Source organism: Vanellus vanellus, assembly GCF_965231255.1.
Source record: "Vanellus vanellus genome assembly, chromosome: 1".
In the NCBI taxonomy this organism is placed as follows: Eukaryota; Metazoa; Chordata; class Aves; order Charadriiformes; family Charadriidae; genus Vanellus; species Vanellus vanellus.
Window position 1 is genome coordinate 204,111,924 of NC_138905.1, and position 20,679 is coordinate 204,132,602.

The 20,679-nt window shown below is 39.4% G+C and overlaps 1 protein-coding gene across 2 annotated transcripts in view; it reads right to left on the reverse strand.

Annotated features, from left to right (window-relative positions):
• The window catches only part of DDX10 (DEAD-box helicase 10), a 197,716-nt gene that overhangs the window by 61,584 nt on the left and 115,453 nt on the right, over positions 1-20,679 (reverse strand). For both annotated transcript variants that reach the window (XM_082498870.1, XM_082498869.1), the window contains 2 exons: positions 16,784-16,897; positions 15,298-15,459 (listed from right to left, as the gene is read on the reverse strand). In XM_082498870.1, coding sequence (XP_082354996.1) covers positions 15,298-15,459; positions 16,784-16,897 — 276 coding nt within the window. The remainder of the gene's footprint in view (positions 1-15,297; positions 15,460-16,783; positions 16,898-20,679) is intronic.

Genomic DNA, 20,679 nt, shown 5'->3' on the forward strand with positions numbered 1-20,679 from the left:
CTGCAGACAGATATAACACAGTCGTCTTATTATTTCAGGTTTATTAAAGTAAAAAAAGGCAATACAAAATAATAATTACATTCAAGGGCACATGGGCATCAAATGGGCAAAAGAAGCCACTGGGACTAAGCACTGTCTGGTACAGACACAGGCATTCTGCTCTCCAAGCTAGAAATAAGCAACGTGACCTCATGGTCATAACATGGTCATCCATGTTATGATTCCTTCTCTTCCAACTCAAATTTTTATTGATTTCTGATCATTTTTACTTCCGCTTTTCTGTGATTTTATTTAAGTTTTTTACTTTCACCCACTCTGTTTTTAAATGCTTTAGTTGTGCTTTCTTTGCTCTTTGGGGTCACTATCGGGGTTCTCTCATTTTTCTGCCAAACCCTCAATCCTTTTCAAACTTCACTGGTGAAAAACTGAAAGAGAACAGAGCTACAAAGTAACACACCAGATATTACAAAGCAGGATAAATCAGCTTCTAAATTGTATAGTCCAGAAAATTTTAGGTATAAAAACTCTATGGTATATGAAAAGACAGTTTCTTAACTACAGCCATAGGCTTAAGCCAATATAGCAGCAGTCAAAGTTCCTGCCCAAAGGATTTACAATAGAGCACTGAAAAGACAGCTTTGAAAGTGGGAGACTGACATAATGCCATAGCATAACATATGTACATCTCTAAAGAACGGTAAAAACACAAAAAGATTCTAAAGTTAATAGGTGCAGAGACTGAAATCAGGAGTACAAAAGAAAAACGAGACAGAGCAGCAATCAACAGGAGATGCTGTCAAGAACTAGTTTGTTTGTTTCTGTTTAAAGGAGAGAAAGGGGATTTGGTTCCAGGTCAATTAAAAACAAAAGCAGATTTTGCACAGGGTGCACCTACATTGGCACTGAATTGGAGTTAGAAGTGCATTTTAGAAGCCAATGTCCTAATCGGGCTCGCTTCTGCTGTGTTTCACACTACAAGGCAGTCTTCATGAACACAGCTACCTTTTATATGACCGCATAAAACCCAGAAATTACCTACCTTGCCTTAGGTTACAAAGAAATGCTACAGCACAGCCAGAAACACAGATCTCCAAGGACTCAGATGAGTATTTTCACTACAATGTCATTTATTCTCACATTGCTGCCTCTAGGAAGAAATATGGGCCCATGCAGAACACACATGGACAAGGTACTGTAAGACAGCAGTAAAAAGTAATAAAATGAGGCAAAGTTGAACCATTCAAACAGTTTGATATGATTTATGTGATGTGAAAGATTCTGCTCATCTATGGATAAGTCTGTAAATAACTATAGCTACTAAGCTGTGCACCATTAGTTTTCACACATGGGGGAAAAAAAAAAAAAAAACCAGAAGAGTCTAGATTTTCTTGGAATACCTAAAGTGTAACACGGTAAGAAGCCAGATCTTATCACTGTTCTATCAAGCTCTAAATCATTACCTGTAAAAATAGCACATAATTTAAAGATGAAATATCCAATTTACAGGGCAGCAAACCAAAAGATTACGTTTCAAGCTATGAATACTTAATTATATATATTACTGGCTAACACTGTCATAGAATAACTTCATAACACAGCAACGTGAGGCTGCTGGATAAAGCTGTAAAACATCACAATCTGATTAAAAACTCTTTTATATACAATGGTGAAGTCAAGCATGCATATTTTCTTCTGCATTTAAATTGAACAGCTCTCCTTTGCACCCATATAGCACCTTCTTCACAGCTGAAAGATCTAGTCATGTCCTTTCCAGGCTATCAACACTGAAGATAAGAAAGGAGTTTAACCAAAAATTAGTGCAATAATTTGATGGAGCTTAACTTCTAAGAAGGTGCTTCCAGTTCTTTTAGACCAAATCCAAGCAATCTCAAGGATGGTTAGTAACCTCAGTAATCACAGAGATGAAAGTTTTTAGTCACCAGCATATAATATGGCTAAATCATTTGGCTTTCAACAAAACAAAGAACACTTATGGTTATTGGGGAAGAGTGGCTGGAAAGCTGCCCGACAGAAAAGGACCTGGGGCTGTTGGTGGACAGCCGGCTGAATATGAGCCAGCAGTGTGCCCAGGTGGCCAAGAACGCCAACAGCATCCTAGCCTGAATCAGGAATAGTGTGGCCAGCAGGACTGGGGAAGTGATCATCCCCCTGTACTCGGCACTGGTGAGGCCTCACCTCGAGTACTGCGTTCAGTCTTGGGCCCCTCACTACAAGAAGGACATTGAGGTGTTGAAGCGTGTCCAGAGAAGGGCTACAAAGCTGGTGAGGGGTCTGGAGGACAAATCTTATGAGGAACAACTGAGGGAACTGGGGTTGTTTAGTCTGGAGAAAAGGAGGCTGAGGGGAGACCTTATCACTCTCTACAACTACGTGAAAGGAGGTTGCAGAGAGGTGGGGGCTGACCTCTTCTCGCTGGTGACAAGTGACAGGATGAGAGAAAATGGGTTTAAGTTATGTCACGGGAAGTTTAGATTGGATATTAGGAAAATTTTTTCACTGAAAGAGTTATTAAATATTGGAATAGGCTGCCCAGGGAGGTGGTGGATTCGCCATCCCTGGAGGTGTTTAAAAGAAGGGTAGATGTGGTACTGGGGGACATGATTTAGAAGTGGTTTTGTCAGGGTAGGTGAATGGTTGGACTTGATGATCTTAAAGGTCCCTTCCAACCTCAGCAATTCTATGATTCTGTGATTCTACGATTCTAATATATGGAAAAGCTATTTGCTGTTCTTAACTCTGAAGTTAATCAGCCTGCCACTGGCTTCTTTTCACACTCATGTTTCCTCTTTCTTTCACTGCTGCGTTTTAAAAAAAAAAAACTCATACCCCTTTTACTTCTCCCTCAAGACTCCACCACACTTATTAAAAAGAAATATTCTAACATTTACATTCCATGTTCTCAAGTTGAGGGGAAAAAAAAAAAAAAAAAAAAAAAAAAAGGAATTACAGCATGGCAGCTCTCCCTAGTTGGTGAGGTTAGGAATATGTGGAAGATGCATATATAGACAGTTTAAAAGCCAGTTTTTAGCTATAAAAAAAGAAAATCCAGCCATTTTGAAAGCTGGATGTTCTTCTCTCCCCTCACCCCCGGAAATCCCCTCTTCCTTTGACTCCCTTTTTTCTACGGTTGATCAAGAGTTCGTTTTACTTTGTCTAGAGGTTTAACTGTGATATTAAAAAAATAAAGGGTTTATTGCCATGTATTAATAACAGCTTTGTTTCATATAGTCACTTTTCTTTCACCTTTTTAATTTGTAAACAATTTGTATAATAAATCTCCTTTCTTTCTGTTGAAGAATTTGTACATATGCCGTAACTGCTCAGATTTACATTAAATAAATTCCTTTAGTTGGTGATATACTGCAGTTTTACCAGCCTAGAATTCCATTGACCTCTTCTATGTGCTTACCTAAAGGCAAGAAATAGTTTCAGTCAATACAACTAATGTATCTTACGGCACATTTAGCCCTTAGGCCATTAAAAAAGCCTATGGCAAACCTATTTCCTGTAAAAATCTCACGTTCATTTGAGTCATGTGAAGTCTTTTTATTTAAATACTCAAGAACTCCTGCAGGTTTTGATCAAAGATTTTAATGCTGCGATTTTAATAATTGATCCTTTACATGCCATAATTTGGAGCATTAAACCTATTCTATTTAACAGCTGAGATAATGGTCTACAACAGTTCTTAGAGGTGGCCAAGGTTTGGAACAAATCACACTATTGCCTGGAAAAATCTGGCTGTTATGTGCAAATACATACTTGATATCATTTCTTGGCATTTTACTATCTCTTGTTATTTCAGTGGGACATAGGTAGTGACAGTCAGCTGTGCTGCAGAAAATACACACAGCTGTTCAAAAATTCATAGCATTTCTTATATACTGGCATCATCATATTCAAGAGCTCGTTCCCACCCAAATTTTAAAGCACAAATGTGCCCTGAAAAGTGACTTAATAATTGGCACTGTGGTATCCCACATTTGCCTTCTCTCAGATTTCACACCAAGTTTGTGCTGCTTACAAGCAAAATATGTTTTTATTATTATTATTTTTAACTGTTCAGCTTGCAAGCAACTTGGTATCTGAAAATCCAGCTCTAATAAATATGGCGCCAGCCATAAAGCAAGATTACTAGCTTCTAGCTACACAATCAGCATGCACATCAGCCAACCCAGAATCAGATTGTGCCCTCTTCCATGGTGTTTTTGCTCTGCACAGGTGGATGGAAGAAAAACTAGAATTAGTAAGAACTATTTACTAATTACTTAAATATAAACAGAACAGGGGAGGACTGAATACACTCCGAGTAAGAAAATTCTGTTTCAGCAGTCACTTTCTGGCCATTGCCACACTTTATATTGCTGTGTAGTTTAATATTTTTCATGTCAGAGAGATTAGCAAATCATCTACATGCAAGCAACAATCCAACCACTAAAACAAACCAACAATCCCAACTGGAAGATAAAATTGAATCAACTTTCTAGTATTTCTTTAAATATTATTAAAAAAAAAAAAAAAACAAACCCAAACTGGAAATTAAGTACAAAACTGGTTACTATTAAATAAACAAATCTTAATACCTTCAGGGAAAAAAGCAAAAGCTTTTTGATTATTTTGTGTTTGTTTTGTGGGTTTATCTCTTAACATTTGGGTTTAGAAATCTATTAAATGACCTCTTCAAGCAACAAACTATATAAACATAACAATGTAAGCCTCATCTGTAGAGCTGATATTAGAGCTGATGTTTACTTTATAGTTAGGGAAACTGAAACACATGGGTCTAGTATGACCTATTTAAGACAACATAGGAAAAGCGTGGCATCAAAAGCATGTGAAAGGCAGCACAGTGACAATCTTAAACATTAAACAAGACTTGAAAAAGTCTTAGAGGCAGTTGAAAAAAAACCCAAACGTTCTCATTTAAAAGAAGGAAACACACTAGCAGAAACTGGCCCTTACGAGGACATTGTTAGAATGAAACCAACACAGGAAAACAGTTGACAAAACTGAAAATTATTCCTTTCTTAATTAACATCTGAACACCCTGAACAGGTTTTAAGGATAGAATTTTTTTTAGAAGTTGCTAAATAAGCCATCTGGTTTAAACATATATATGTTTAATATATATAGTCACAAAAACGATTTGGGATGTTCAACCAAGGAGGAAAAGAACACAAGGTAGGACACATGTATACATACAGTTTGTTTCTGACAAACAGCCTTCCAATAAGAAAGAGGTGTTAAATCACAGTAACTAAAATACAGAGGCATTCCAATAACCATCTTTTTTATGTGCAAATGGCACCTGAGCCAGATTCTGAACCTACAGAAATCACAGGGATTCTTTCAAATGAATTTACAGACCCATCCATCCCACCCTGTATATACATACAGAAACGCACACAGAGGCAAAGGTAAAGGTAATCCTAATTGAACTCAAAATACACTTTCAGCATAATTACATCAAGAATTAAATTAGTTAACAGTGTTTAAAACTAACATTTACAACTGTAAACTAAAATCTTAATGTCAAAGTCAATGGGAATTGCACTGCAAAACACGCTAGTGTTTTCTAGAGAAAAGTAGAGGGAAAAGGCCGACGAAGATGTATTCCATCTGATTCTGTTTCTGCTTTTGGTTTTGAAGGGATGATACCATTTAAGAGTGGGAATTCATAATCTAGACAGGTCACAGACTCTTGAGCTGCCTTACTGCAGCCGCTCTTAAGGAAACACCCAGGTCTCATACACCAGATCTGAGAGAAGGCAGAAACCCCTGCAGCTATCTGCGCCGGCTCATGCAGGGACCCAGCGGGACCCGAGTCTCCAGCAAGAGAAGGGTGCAGCTCCGGTCAGAAGCTGCCAGGTTGCCTCAAAGACCCATGAGAGGTAGAGGTCAGCATTTGGGGCAGTTGTGCCATGACATCCCTCGGCAGGACAAGCTGCCTGGCATGGGAGCTCCCTTACAGCACTAAGGCTGCAACTCCACCTTAGCCGAAGTTAAGTCAAGCCTGCACTACTTCAGCCTCCACCCACAGCTGCATTTTTGGATTAGGGTGTACACAAACAACCTACTCGCAGTTATTTCTTATTTTCACATCTTCTTATTTTTCACGTCAACGAGATGAGGCCAAGAACTCTGATTTTGTTGGAAAACTCTTAGAAAACATTCAAGGGCACTTGAAGCTTTAAGTGAAGCTCATCCAGCTGTTGAAGTGCAAGAAAAGCAAACATTGAGCAAGCCCTTGCCTCTGCCAGCAGCACAGCAAGGCCGGGTGGATCTGCTAAAACTGAAAAGGGATGCTTGTCAACCTACTTGTCAGTGTCCGTTCCCCTTATCTTAATAGTTCTGCCCCTGGAACATAACAGCGGCATTGCCTGCACACAATAGCTATGAAAGGGCTCAGATAGGCTTTCTAACAAAGTAATACTCTCTTGATTTATTTTACACATCTCTCCATCTCTAATACTTTTCTTCTTTGCCATTCAGCTAAATGCTCCTCTGAGCAGCAACCTCTTCCCTTTATATTTTGCTCCTACGCTGGCACACTCTTTACGTGGGAGAATTTTATCATCCTCACCCAGCACCACATTAAACCAACTGTACAATTACACTGAAATCTGACAAATTTCACCTCAAAGTGAAGGACTACTCAAGTGCTTTACTTAATAAAGAGCATAATACTGCACTGAGATTTTTTCCCCTCAGATTATTTCCTTTGAAATATGATGCAATCTCTCTTCAGAATTAATGCATTGATTGATTTTGAACTACAAATACTGTTTTTCTTGGGTACATTTATCTTCCAGTGTACTGAATGGTTTGCGCTATATAGCATCTATTTTTATTTTTATAAATCGAATATAATTTTATTTTAATCATGAGTAAAATTTTGATAAAATAAAGAAAATCCCTGGGGGGTCTTTTCTGTTTCTTGAACTGTTATACACAGTATTCAATGATCTAATACAATATGCTACAAGTACTTCTAGTATTATTTTACAGAACTATGAAACAAACATGTTTAAATCATAACTACTCTGTCATCAACAGAAATCATTTGCAAAAGCAGGACTGGGAGCATGACAGAGCCTAGAGCTCCAGTTGGAGGGGGGCTGCCAAAGCAAGGGTCAAGGCGCAGGGCGTTCTCCCCCGAGAGCTGTCCCACCTGAGCCATGGCTCAGCCAACCATGGGGTTGCCCAGCCACGGCATGGGGTTGCCCAGCCACGGCATGGGGTTGCCCAGCCACGGCATGGGGTTGCCCAGCCACGGCATGGGGTGAGGATCGCGCTGGGGGCCGGACGTAGAAGAGAGACAAAGGCTACAGCTTTATAGCACAAAGTAAACCCCAAGGAATGCAGTGTGGCATGAGATACATAAAGGAAAAATAATCCGCTACAAATATCAGCTGACATCTTAACTGATTTTGTCACACCATTCTTCTCCTAGTAATTAAAATTACCAGCATTACTGCTTTTAAAAATAAACTCACAGTTGATTCTAACCTTTGGCCAACTGCAGGTTGCAGAGGAAACGAATTCTTCCTTGATAAGTAAACTTCTGTGTCTTTTTTCATTGGATCAATTAAATTCATACAGATTTTAAGTCATCATGAGGTGACCACAGTTCTCCAAGTACTCTCTCCAAGCATGCTAGATATCCTGTATAGCTGTATAGTACCTTTTCTTTCCCTAAATGCCCCCCAAAATCTTCATGCTTTTTAAGCATCAGCCCTAAACTCAGTACTGAGGCTGTTATATCATCCCTAGTATTATAACTCCATTTTTCTTCCTTAGAGGGAGAATCCTTTCCAGATTCTAAAGAAATGTATGTGAAGTAATATAAAATTAATAAAGTTACAGTCTCTCTCCTACTCTCCCCCCTATATACTGACACGAAAATTATTAGAAAATACTCCTGTTGAACTTCATGTTTAAATCTACCTGGATGGTCTCTCTAGGGATACCCTGAAGGTAATAATGTGGTTTGTAAGGATATCCTGTTAACAGTGAGACAAAAACAAGGAGGAGAAAAAAGTAATAAACCAAACACCAAATACACTAACCCTAATGAGCAGTAAGGCAGAGAGTAACAAGAGACCTGAACTCCGAAGGCACTGACAGATGAACACTAAAGGAAGCACACAAGCACAACCTTGAGAAGGTTCACACAGAACTTTGTAACTGATAAGAACAAGAGAAGCAAGGTTATCTATGCTTATCAGTCCCATGGGAAAGTGCAAACTTATTACGGTACATTTGAAAGGCACTGTGAGACTGCAGAAAGACCAGCATTTGGAAAAACCCAAGGTGAAGGACAGTGACTGCGTAAGGACCATATAGTGTGGGTATTGGACATATTTAGGGCCCACACTATTATTTAAGAGATTGGTGAAAGTGAGTGCGCTTGCGAATCAAGGAGTGAGGGTGTTCATAGTTCTGCTAGCAAACGTCAACCCTGATCAGCCAACAAGAAGGAATAAGCTCGTGCTGCCTGTGCCGTTCGTGTTCATGTGAGTGCTGCCTGCGTTCATCTTTTCTGCTTCTCTTGTCTCTGTGGCTACCCACGGCTGTATTGCGTGCACATCTGCGCGATACACGTGCAGCCTTGCTAGGGCTGCGTCTGTAACCTGGAACAGCGGCAGCCTCCATCTAACAGACCTGCAAAAGAAACCTGGGTTGAAATCTAAGGGATTTGGCTTCCCTTACCAGTCTGCAATCTTCCGTTTTCAAGAATGAATTTTAATCAAAAAGTTATTGAATAAATTCACTGGGGTAAGTATACTCTTCCTGAAACTGCAAGTTTTTTAGTTTATAAAAGTCTTTTCATAAAGCCTGGTATGAAGAATTTCTTCTTTTAGCCCTGGAAAGAGTTAATTAAGTAATAATATTTAGGTATGCTCCTCGTTAAAACTATCCACGCTCCCATTAAACAATGTGTTTAGGGAACAGGAAACAAACCAAAGAGGTACTCTGTTTCAATACAGTTTCTCAAACGGCTCTGTTTTCTTCTGAATTAAGAACAGTATGAGCAAAACTAAGAGACCACATAACTTTGGACTTCACGTGGTACAAAATCAGCACCATTTCATTAGCACAAGGGCTGCAAAATACCTCCACTTTCCTCCCTGCAATAGCGTCTTCTGAAAGATCCCCCTGTGACCTGAACTCTAACTGCTGTCATACCTCTACAACCACAGCTGTTTAACTTCTTCCAGGGAGGTACAACCTGCACCTTGCAGTATCAGGCCCCTGAAGACAGCCTCAGTTTGTTTGCCACTAATACCACCCAAATAAAATAAGATTTAAAAAAAAAAAAAAACCAAACCACTTACAGCCATCTTCTTATGTTCATCATCCCAAGTTCACAGCATATCTTACTTGCTGGAAAGTGAGGTAAGAAATAAGGCTCCTATTCATTTTTCCTTCAGCACCAACGGGCATTTTTCTGAGCTCGGGTTAGTATACAGAAAGAGAGGTTATTAAGCAGTGAGATGAATCCCTCTCTGCCTCTATTTTCCTCCTAACAACAGTGCATTTTCAGTTGAAAACTTGAAAAATGGAGTGCAAAAACATGTTCTGAATACTTTATTCACTGCTCCCTTTATTGTTGTTTATAACATTTTACACATTTCAAAAGAGCTCAAATCTATACCTCTCGCTTGGGCTGTCATTAAATACCCATTAATGCAGAATTCTTTTCACATCATCTTGATCAGTGTTACTGCCCTTTCCCTTGTGCTCAACTGCTAAAATTTACTTTGCTCCCAAAACTTCAATAAGTATTAATTACATCACAATTATATCTCAGATTTTTATTTATTTTTATTCATCTGATTTCCAATTTTCCCCCATTCGCAGAGGAAGGAGAGGTTAACAAAATGTGAGACTCATGAAGGAAACCTAATTATAGTGTAGATGTTTTGCAAGTTTCCACAAGCCTTAAGGCACTGCAACACACATCTCATCTAATCCAAGCATCTCATGAATGCACCAAAACATTTTTCTGATCATACTGAAAACTGTGCTCATTTAAATGACATTCACAAATGGATTTAAAAGCAATGGCCTGTGGATACTTTCTTAATAGTTTTGCTCTTCATCAGAAACAGTTTCACAAGGAAAGTTCATATTAAGCTTACAAGCCATATTCACCTAAAAAAAAAGGCTATTTTATGCAAGTTTTGATTTTAAGAAGTTCATTCTTCCCCCAAAGATCTTTAATCTTCAACGTTATACTGAAGAGACCATGAGAGGGATTCTCAATGGAAGACGACTTATAAAATTACAAGGATTATAACACCACTGCGTTTTCTACATCCGCTCATAATCTAAGTAAAAATCTGAACACATGTGCAAGATATAAAAACCTGGATAAAACAACATATGCTTTCATAGCCTTCCATAAATTATTTTGTTACTCTAAGCCACCATTATAAAGCTAATGTAGAGACTTAGGTATTAAAATACACTTTGGTGGACTTTTTGATTACTGACGTAGCTAACCATGTAGCAGACTGCTACATTTGGTTTATACAGAATGAAAATGGATTTCTCTCTAGCATAATCTACCTATATAATAACTTTAATAGATTTAGCATGTTTCAGAAATTGATTTAGAGAAAAAAATAAAAACTGCCAAGCATACAAACCAGGAAACTACACCAAGCATCAGCAGCAGTAGGAAGAAAAAGAATAAAGAGGAGGAAATACGAATCAAGATATAGACATTTGAAACTTGCTGAAAGTGAAGGAAAAGAAGAAAGTTAAATTGATGAAAAAGTTAAGCAATGATCTTGAACAAATCTGAAGCAAAAGCAGAGAGGAAAACTTTAACCATGGCTTTCTGAAAAAGCTAGGAAGGGGAGAGTTGCAGGAGAAATCAGTAACCAAGGTGGAAACCCAAGAAACAGAGTTATCACATCTGCTGTTAGAAAAGATGTCAAATGGACAAAGATCTACAGCAGTCTGTTTGCAGGAAGGAAATTAAAACAAAGATGGGAATGAAATAATTGGTGTTATTGCAGAAAGGAAAGGTCAGATGACAGAGTTTATGCTATGCCATGTTGAATTTTGGCTGATAGTGATATACGGAGGATTTTAAAAGAAGCAATGACAGTCACAAGCGATGGATTTAAGACTTTGTATATAAGGCACTGTTGAATGCCAGTGAGGGGATGTCTAAGATGGGATGAAGGTATGTGACTTTCAAAAGCTCTTCTTCCAATGACACAAGAAGGGGCACCAAGACATCCATACTTCCACAAAATCTGACGTCATGAAAATAAGACAAGAAAGCCTCCTGGTGTTTTTGTTGCTTTCATATCCTTTGCTTGTAACGCACTTGTATCTCTTCCAGTTTCATCCCCTCCCACCAAATGAAGCTAAGAAATATCTTATACCACTAGCCCGTCAGGCTTACATACACAACCAAACTTTTAATAGCAAATTCAGACGACGATCAGGCACCTGATCAGACTTCTGCAGTATAGTCATGGTACATGGAATTGGGTAGCTCTTCTTCCTTCACATCACTGAGATGCCAGCCAAAGATTTAAACTCCACTAAGTATCTGCTACTGAGTGATTATGTTATCTTTTGGGAAGGGAAATCTTATGAGATGGAGGAATTTTTAAACACCATTGGGAGGTCACTGTGAAAGTGGCCACACGATTCCTTTTTACTATGAAACAGTTCAAATTTTTCCCTAGAGTTCTTTCGTTAATAAAGGACTGATGTCTTGCCCCACTGACAATGTGATAAATTCCCCAAAAATATTAGTGAGAAACCAATGGCTCAAATGGCTAAAGTAATTATTACCGATGACACTTATCTGTGATTTCTACATTATGCTCTAGAAGATCTCCCTATAGTTTGAATTTAAGTTAATTACACATTTTCTGTTAAGAAAAAAATTTAATAATATATGCCCCACGTAGTAACAATGTAGCTTCCTCATGGGTCACTGGAAGAGTGGATCTTCTGATCACCAGACCAGCTTAACATGACCCAAGAGAAAGGAGGTAGTGCTTGTCTCTGCTTGGATGAGACAGAAGAGCAGGACTTGACATATTTCCCCAACTATTACAGCTATTTCCTAAGCAGCAACAGCTGACTGTCAAGAATCCCAGACACAAAGGATAACTTAGTAATAAGGTAGAGTAACAGAAGTACATTCAATCTGCATGGGAGCCTTACTTTATATAGCCTGTATTAATTAATACATGAAATGAATTGGTATCTCAAACTTGAATGCCTTCCAAAGTGAAGGTGGAGGATCAACCACCTTTAACCACAAGGTCAGTGAGATGATGGGGAGGCAAATGAGGTTTTACCAAAGTAAATCCTGAACTCCCACCTATCACCTTCCTGCCTCTTCTTTCCTTCTAAGTTTCATCTCCTTCAAATTTGGATATTAGGATACTAAACTGTAAGATCATTTAAAAAATTAAATTACAATTAGGAAACTGAATGCATCATGTACACAGAATTTACCATATGAAGTATTTTCCACCTCAAATTGTTAAGCCACATATAAAAAATCCGAACGTGCATGCAATGACTGAATGCAGTAAGGCAGCCCTAAAAATTAGACATGCATTTCACAGTACCTCAGTCAGAAGGTGTGAGGTTTTTTTAAATATATTTCCTTCTTTTTCACATACTGCCATTCATTTATTTTATTTCACTTCATAAGGAGTAATTATTAGGTATAATGTGGAAAAGACTCCTGCAGTCAGGTTGGTTACAAGAAACTTGACACCTTCCATAATTACAGAAAAACCCCATGATATTGATGATGCGGCCAGTCCTGTTCATTTCGCCAGCCTCACTTTTGAAAACAGGGATTCTCTTTTCATAGTATCTCCATGGTTGAATTTTTTTTTTTAATGCAGGTAAATATCTGATCAATGTCATTTGTTCTCCTTGGCATTATAACAATGAAGCTGTGTTAACAGACCAACTGATGAAGTATTTAATCACTGAAGTCTGATGCTGTTGTATGTTTGACATCACTCAAAGCATATGAATTTGCTAGTGAATACCAGATTGATCGGAAAGTCATAAATCAGTCTCTCCTTCCTTGTTTATTAAGCTGTATCCTTGAAATCTGAGAGCATTGCTTTCTGTAAAATACACTATGATTTCACCTATAGCACAGAAAACATTATTTCTTTAGAGCTACTTTCAAACGCAACACTTTGCTAAAGAAGAGGTGAGATTTTTTGTAGATGTCAAATGATTATAACAGGACTATAGGAGTAGACTTTCAAATAAAATGCCTGAATATACTTTGACTTTAGCTGGAACACTTCAGTGCCCAAATGTAACTTCAAGCTTTCACAAATTCCCTCCAAATTATTTTGTTCAGATACAAACCTTAACAGACATTAGAACATCTAGCACTAATCACTAGCAATCAGCGGATAAAGTCAAACTGGACAAAGTCAGCATTTGCAGAGCAGGGCAATAAAACAACACTTATTAATGCTTTGGAAATTAGAAGCTTTGCGTATAAATCAGGTCTTTAATAACACATAGTCCAGGGATCTTGCATTTATCCGTTATCTAGAGAAATCCAAACCCTTCTCACAATGACTAACAGAACAATCCCTGAACTCAAAGACATCCAGCTGTGTTCCATATGACTGGTACATGACAAGGTCAGAAAACTCTGCTTTGGTCCATGACAAATACTACTGAAACAGTTTGCAAACTTATGGTCTGCAATTTAAAGGTTTTCAAATGCCAGAGAGAAACGAGACTGCAGATCCTGACGTTTTCAAATTACAGCCAAAATTATATGACACTATTTGAATAATTCATGAAATAAATTCTGATAGCCCTACTTACACCGATGCAAAAAGTTAGCACTTTTGCCTACCCAAAATGTAATATCTCTCTAATATCTTTATCAATGACGTGGATGAGCGGATCAAATGCAGCTTCAATAAGTTCGCAGATGACATTAAGCTAGGTGGGCGTGTTGATCTGTTTGAGGGTAGGACAGAGGGATCTGCAGAGGGATCTGCGCAGACTGGACCGATGGGCAGAGGCCAACGGTATGAGGTTCAACAAGGCCAAGCGCTGGGTCCTGCACATGGGTCACAACCCCATGCAGCACTACAGGACTGGGGAAGAGTGGCTTGAAAGATGTCCGGCAGAAAAGGACCTGGGGGTGTTGGTGGACAGCCGGCTGAATATGAGCCAGCAGTGTGCCTAGGTGGCCAAGAAGGCCAACACCATCCTGGCCTGTATCAGGAATAGTGTGGCCAGCAGGACTAGGGAAGTGATCATCCCCCTGTACTCAGCACTGGTGAGGCCCCACCTCGAGTACTGCGTTCAATTTTGGGCCCCTCACTACAAGAAGGACATTGAGGTGTTGGGGAGTGTCCAGAGAAGGGCTACAGAGCTGGTGAGGGGTCTGGAGGACAAATCTTATGAGGAACAACTGAGGGAACTGGGGTTGTTTAGCCTGGAGAAAAGGAGGCTGAGGGGAGACCCTATCACTCTCTACAACTACCTGAAAGGAGGTTGTAGAGGGGTGGGGGCTGACCTCTTCTCCCTGGTGACAAGCGACAGGACAAGAGGAAATGGGTTTAAGTTATGTCAGGGGAGGTTTAGACTGAATATTTGGAAACACTTTTTCACTGAAAGGGTTATTAAACATTGGAACAGGCTGCCCAGGGAGGTGGTGGATTCGCCATCCCCGGAGGTGTTTAAAAGAAGGGTAGATGTGGTACTGGGGGACATGATTTAGAAGTGGTTTTGTCAGGGTAGGTTAATGGTTGGACCTGGTGGTCTTAAAGGTCCCTTCCAACCTCAGCAATTCTATGATTCTACTGACTGTTGAGGAAGTGGTAGTCTGAAGATATTTCAGAGGCACTCTTTTACTTCCCCTCCCTACTAAACATCTTCAGCTTTTGTTAGAGTATATATGCCAAACAACACTTCCTTTTTGTGAAACAAACCCTTCCACTGAACTCTGTTTAATAAAAAATTATGCTCCCACTAAACTCTTACCAGATTTTGAAGTTGTAAATAAAGCTTCACTGTTATCAACAACTGGTACTGCATAATGCTTTGTGTTATCCAGCTACATACATCAGAACAGTTTTCTTGTGTGCAATGTAGTCCTGAAAATACTGATGAATTTAAATGAACTTGTACTACACTTATTTCACAATATATTTAAGTGTTTTTCCTCACTAAGCATTCCATACTACAGTATCTATTTCTGCACTTCAGTAATTGAGGTAGAAATCAACTTACCCTATGTTTTTCCTTTACTTTCTTCCTGTATTCTTCTTTGTCAAATTTGTCTTCTTCCCGCAGTATCTCTTTTGCTTTATCTAAGTTGATACCACTGGCATCATCATCCTCATCTGCTTTTGCCAAACTGGATTTTTGCACAGGTGGCCACTGCTGGACTAACTGAATCGTACATGTCAACAAGAAAAATAACGGTTAGACTAATTTTTTCCATATCAAAGTTTTGACACCCTAAATATTCCAATACATTATTTTTCGAGACTAAATAAAAAGGCCATTTGAAAAGGAAACAAACAAACAAAACCTTTGCACAATACAAACTCGGACATCGTATTTAGCACCACATTCAGTCAAAAATGGGTATTTGAAAATAATGTCTCCATTACATCATATTACTGTTTAATGGATTCACCTGAACTTCTTCCCCTATTTTTCTCTCTTTGCTTAGTCATTTGGGGACAAAAATTGTGCTATTTTTCCTCCATCCTCACTCCTTTTTGCTTCATTGAATAGATACATAAAACATTTGCATACATATTTTAAGATGAGCCAATAGCTTTTGAATATCTAAAAATACCTGAAGATATAATTTCCAGTCAATAGGGCAACCTCTAAAACCTTTTACAAATTGCCTAATGTCAGCAATTATATGGCTATACTCCCTTCACCTCCAATATAAAATGCTTTATTTTATTTGGTCACAAGAGCAAATTATATCTCTACTGAAAGTAATCTAGAGTAAGGAAAAAAACACGCTACTTTTTTCTTAATGCTGGCAATGGAAGAACAACATACACAGCATCTGAAGCTGTGAAATCAAATGTTAGAAAAGTTTATGGAGCACGGAGACTTGCTACTGAGGTTATCGCCACAATGAAACCCTAGAGTGACTATCATCCACAATAGTTCCTTTCAGTATAAAATCAATACATTTTTCCAGGGCCTATTAGAAGATCCACTTAAATTACTGGCAAATTTCAATGCACTGCTACATCAGCACCAGTAGGTAAAAATTTGGTACTTCCTCAGCTTTCCTGACAAAACTTTTAATCTAGAAACAGTGAATACTAGAAAGAAAACCAGGGACTTCTTTTAATTCTGGTACATGAACTGAAGACTTGGGGGAGGTTTGGCAAATACCTACAGGAAAATCGTTTCACATTTCTGTGAGGAAAAAATAGGCTCTTGATTCCACCGAAGATAACAGGCAGAAAAGAGGTACAGTTCTGTACATCCACTAACAGCTCTCATACAAGGATCTTACACATACAAAGGTGACAAGAGGTCAATGCTCAGCATTCCTCTTTTTCCCAGTGGAATTGGATTCTAAATGGAAGCTGAACAGTTTTGCAAAACTTAAACCAATTACAAAAACCACACACTTCTGAAAAGCATATCTTTTTATATAGATATAAAGCATTTTTGTCTTTATAGCGACTACAAATTCAGTTCCCACAAAAATAAAGTTATTTTGAATTGATCTTACCTCTCCATCTTCAGTAAAGACTATTTTTGTGTTGACTTTAAGTTTCTTCTTCAAGATTTTTTTGGCTTCTTGGGTCTTAGTTGGTTTCTTCTTCACCTTTGATTTTGATATATTCTGTATAAAAGAAAATTAGACTTCTTATGTCGTTTTTTTCTAGTCACAGAGTATATGCTTTAAACTTTCTTACAAGCAATTAGATGTATTAAAATGTAGTTCCTAAAACTCACGTGTAAGAGTAGTTTCCAGTAAAAATTAACTGACAGGCCTTTTCATGAAAGTGTTTTAAGCAAGCTGTATCATGAGGAACTCATTTACTCTGTTAACAATTCGGCATAACTTAAATCCTATCAGCAGCAGGAAACCTGACTCATTCAAATCTCACTCACCTTTTTGGGCCAAAGACATCAGATTCACCAGCTTACACTGTTAGCAAGCCTCATCAGACAAGAAATCCAGTGTAACTGACTGAAGCCATTAACGACAACTGATCAGATACCACTTTCATCTCACTTGTCATCCCGTTGTCCCCCGGCACCATAGCACACCAGTTTGAGTTCTTTCTGTGTCAATGAAGGTCACAAGCAGCCATGCAAGAACCTTCCTATTTCATAACTCTTGTCCCTTGCAGTCCCATCAGGGTGCAGAACATCAGTGCTAAGAGATGTTTACCAAACTTAGCATTAAATAACATTTAGAATCACAAAAGTTATTAGCATCATAGGAAAAAAGCTCTCGTCAAACAAAGTGGTGAAGACACCAGAGAAACTAATAAATGAGGCAGCAGAGGTGGAGAAATCGAGACATTAACACTGTTTTCAACAGGCTGAGGTTGTTCTTTCCTGGCTACCACTGAGAAAGCAACGCTGACCAGAAAAAGCAGATATTACCGGCAAAACAGTATCCCTGTATAAAACACACTGACACCGGAGTTAGGCACATTTTTTGTGTGCACAATCCTGCTGTTAGAAAGAAGAGGTGAAGAGGTCACTGGATAAACCCTCAGTCTCTGTCAAAAATAGAATTTTTGCATTTTGGAAGTAGTTTGCAACTCTGGGAGGACCATTTTAACTACTTTTGTAACACGCAGTGGAAAATAAATTGTCACGTCCACAGATGGCCCACATAGGTTTCATAGAGCCACCCATCTGGTGGAACACTGTGAAACCAAAGAACATGGAGATTCCCAACCTACAGACCTCCAGCTCTTCTTCTGAGAGCTCTCCTTTCAAGAACAAGGACGTATGTGTCCAGACACAATACACAAAGACAACATTTTAAACAGTACCTGCCACTGCAGGAATATAGCAAAAGATACTGCGCAGGAATACGTGGAATCTCCCTAGGAAAAGACCCACAACTCATTCATCAACCTGTAAAGACTGCAAAGCTCCATTACTCAGGAAAAAGTGCCTGAAAAATAGTCACTAAACTGTCTAAACTTCCGATAAATAATAGAAAATGGTCAAAGCAACCCGAGAGAAAAAGGAAAAACTGAACTTCTTTCACTTTTCTGTTTTTATTTTAGTGATTTTAATCAGTTTCATGTTCTATACCAAATCCACTATAAATGGAAGCAAAAAAATTAACTCAAAGTCACTGTCATTATGGTCAGCACACTAATGCACTGAAATATGAACTATAAAAGAGAAAAATTACAGTCTTCCTAACAGGAAAAATGGTTTGTGACAGCTACTGCGCTGTGTTATCAAGTAATGACCATATCTATTATAGAAAATAGTAACTGTAGCAGCACTTATGTCCTCAGTATTGTCATATGATTTTTGTTGCACTGGGCAGCTATTACTAACGCGTCTCAGACACACCTTTAATAGCCCAGAAAGCTATGCTAGTCCCTCACTCCTGTTGCTTATCCCACAAACACAAATTGTTTGAGAGTCTGCATAAGCATAGAATCATAGAATGGTTTAGCTTGGAAGGGACCTTGAAGATCATTGAGTTCCAACCCCCCTGCAATAGACAGGGACACCTCCCACTAGACCAGGTTGCCCAAGGCCATGTCCAGCCTGGCCTTCAACGCCTCCAGGGATGGGGTCTCAACAACCTCTTCTCTGGGCAACCTGTTCCAGTGCCTTACCACCCTCAAAGTGAAAAACTTCTTCCTAATGTCCAATCTGAACCTGCCCTCTTCCAGTTTAAAGCCATTCCCCCTTGTCCTATCACTACATGCCCAAGTAAAAAGTCCTTTCCCAGCTCTCCTGTAGGCCCCCTTTAGGTACTGGAAGGCCGCAATAAGATCTCCCCTGAGCCTTCTCTTCTCCGGGCTGAACAGCCCCAACTCTCTCAGCCTCTCCTCATAGGGGAGGTGCTCCAGCCCTCGGATCATCCTCGTGTCTCTCCTCTGGACACGCTCCAGCGGGTCCAGGTCCTTCTTCTGTTGGGGACTCCAGATCTGGATGCAGTACTCCAGGTGGGGTCTCATGAGAGTGGAGTAGAGGGGCAGAATCACCTCCTTTGACCTGCTGGCCACACTTCTGATGCAGCCCAGGATACGGTTGGCTTTCTGGGCTGCTATCGCACACTGCTGGCTCATGCTGAGCTTCTCATCAATCAGCACCCCCAGGTCCTTCTCCTCAGGGCTGCTCTCCAGCCATTCCCCGACGAGCCTGCATTTGTGCTTGGGATTGCCCCGACCCAGATGTAAGACCTTGCACTTGGCCTTGCTGAACTGCATGAGGTTGGCTTGGGCCCACCTCTCCAGCCCGTCCAGGTCCCTCTGGATGACATTAAAGCATAAAACCTTAGTGTGAAATATGGACTACTTAGTAGAACAACCATAATTGTCCAGAGGAAGAATTTCAAGGGAGATGTACTTCAAGGTGGTAGGATGACACTTTTCACTACCATAACATTTTCTTTCACCATTTGCTTTTGGTTTTGTTTCTTTTTATTTTTTTTTTAAACCTTTTATTTCTGCACTGACAGTATTATTGGTACCAGCATAATATGCCGACATAAAAAACAGACAACAGCATTTAAAATTGGTACAACAATATTTTGTAAAATTATACTTAAACATACATCTCAGCTGTTTACATTTCTTGGTTTTTTTTTTTTTTAAAAAAAGCTTCCCTGACTAAAGAGCACAAATACTCAATGGGCTGTCTCTGCATGCATACATAAGCAATATTTCCAGCTGTACCTTATTCCCTCCCCCTCCTCTGTGTGATTTTGAGAAGTATTTTGATGCTGCAAAGTAGCATGGAAAAAAGTGGGATACGCATAAATTTCCAAACAAAAGAGGAGTAACAAGAGTAGAAGGAAACAAATGGGAAGCTAAATTCTCTCGCTTTACAGTTAAAAAAAGACGATGGCTATCAAGGCTCCCTCAACTTCAGACACAGTCTCCTGACTGTCATAGTTTAAGTTCAAACTAACAGCACGGTGACTAAGTGAGCTTAGATACCAAAACATTTTAACCACAAACGTAGGCACAATTTTACAAGCTACACGACTTCACCGTTCAGCAGAAGTGGTACAGTCCAGGAGGGAAGTTGGGTGGGTTAACACAGTGGTTCCTCACAAGGCCTCCCTGTGCCACAGGGGAGGAGGCTACATGGTCCATGAGAAGAGTGAGGCAGGTCACTCATGGGGCATATATAGTGCTGGGGCTACCATGGGTTCCCATAAATGCTGCCTGGGTCCTCTCCTGAGGACTTCTCTCACATTGTTCTGGAGCCCTATATAGTCTCTCTCTTCTGTCACCTCAGTCTCTCCCTCCATATATCTCCAGTAGCATCTTTCAGAGAGTCTACTCCCCACATCTCAAGACCCTCTCCCCTTATCTTCTGCTCCAGTGGCTGCCACTATCGTTAACATTATCTGACCCAGGAGCTCCTCCAACTGGCTGCAGTCTTCTTGCAGGATGGGTTGCTTCC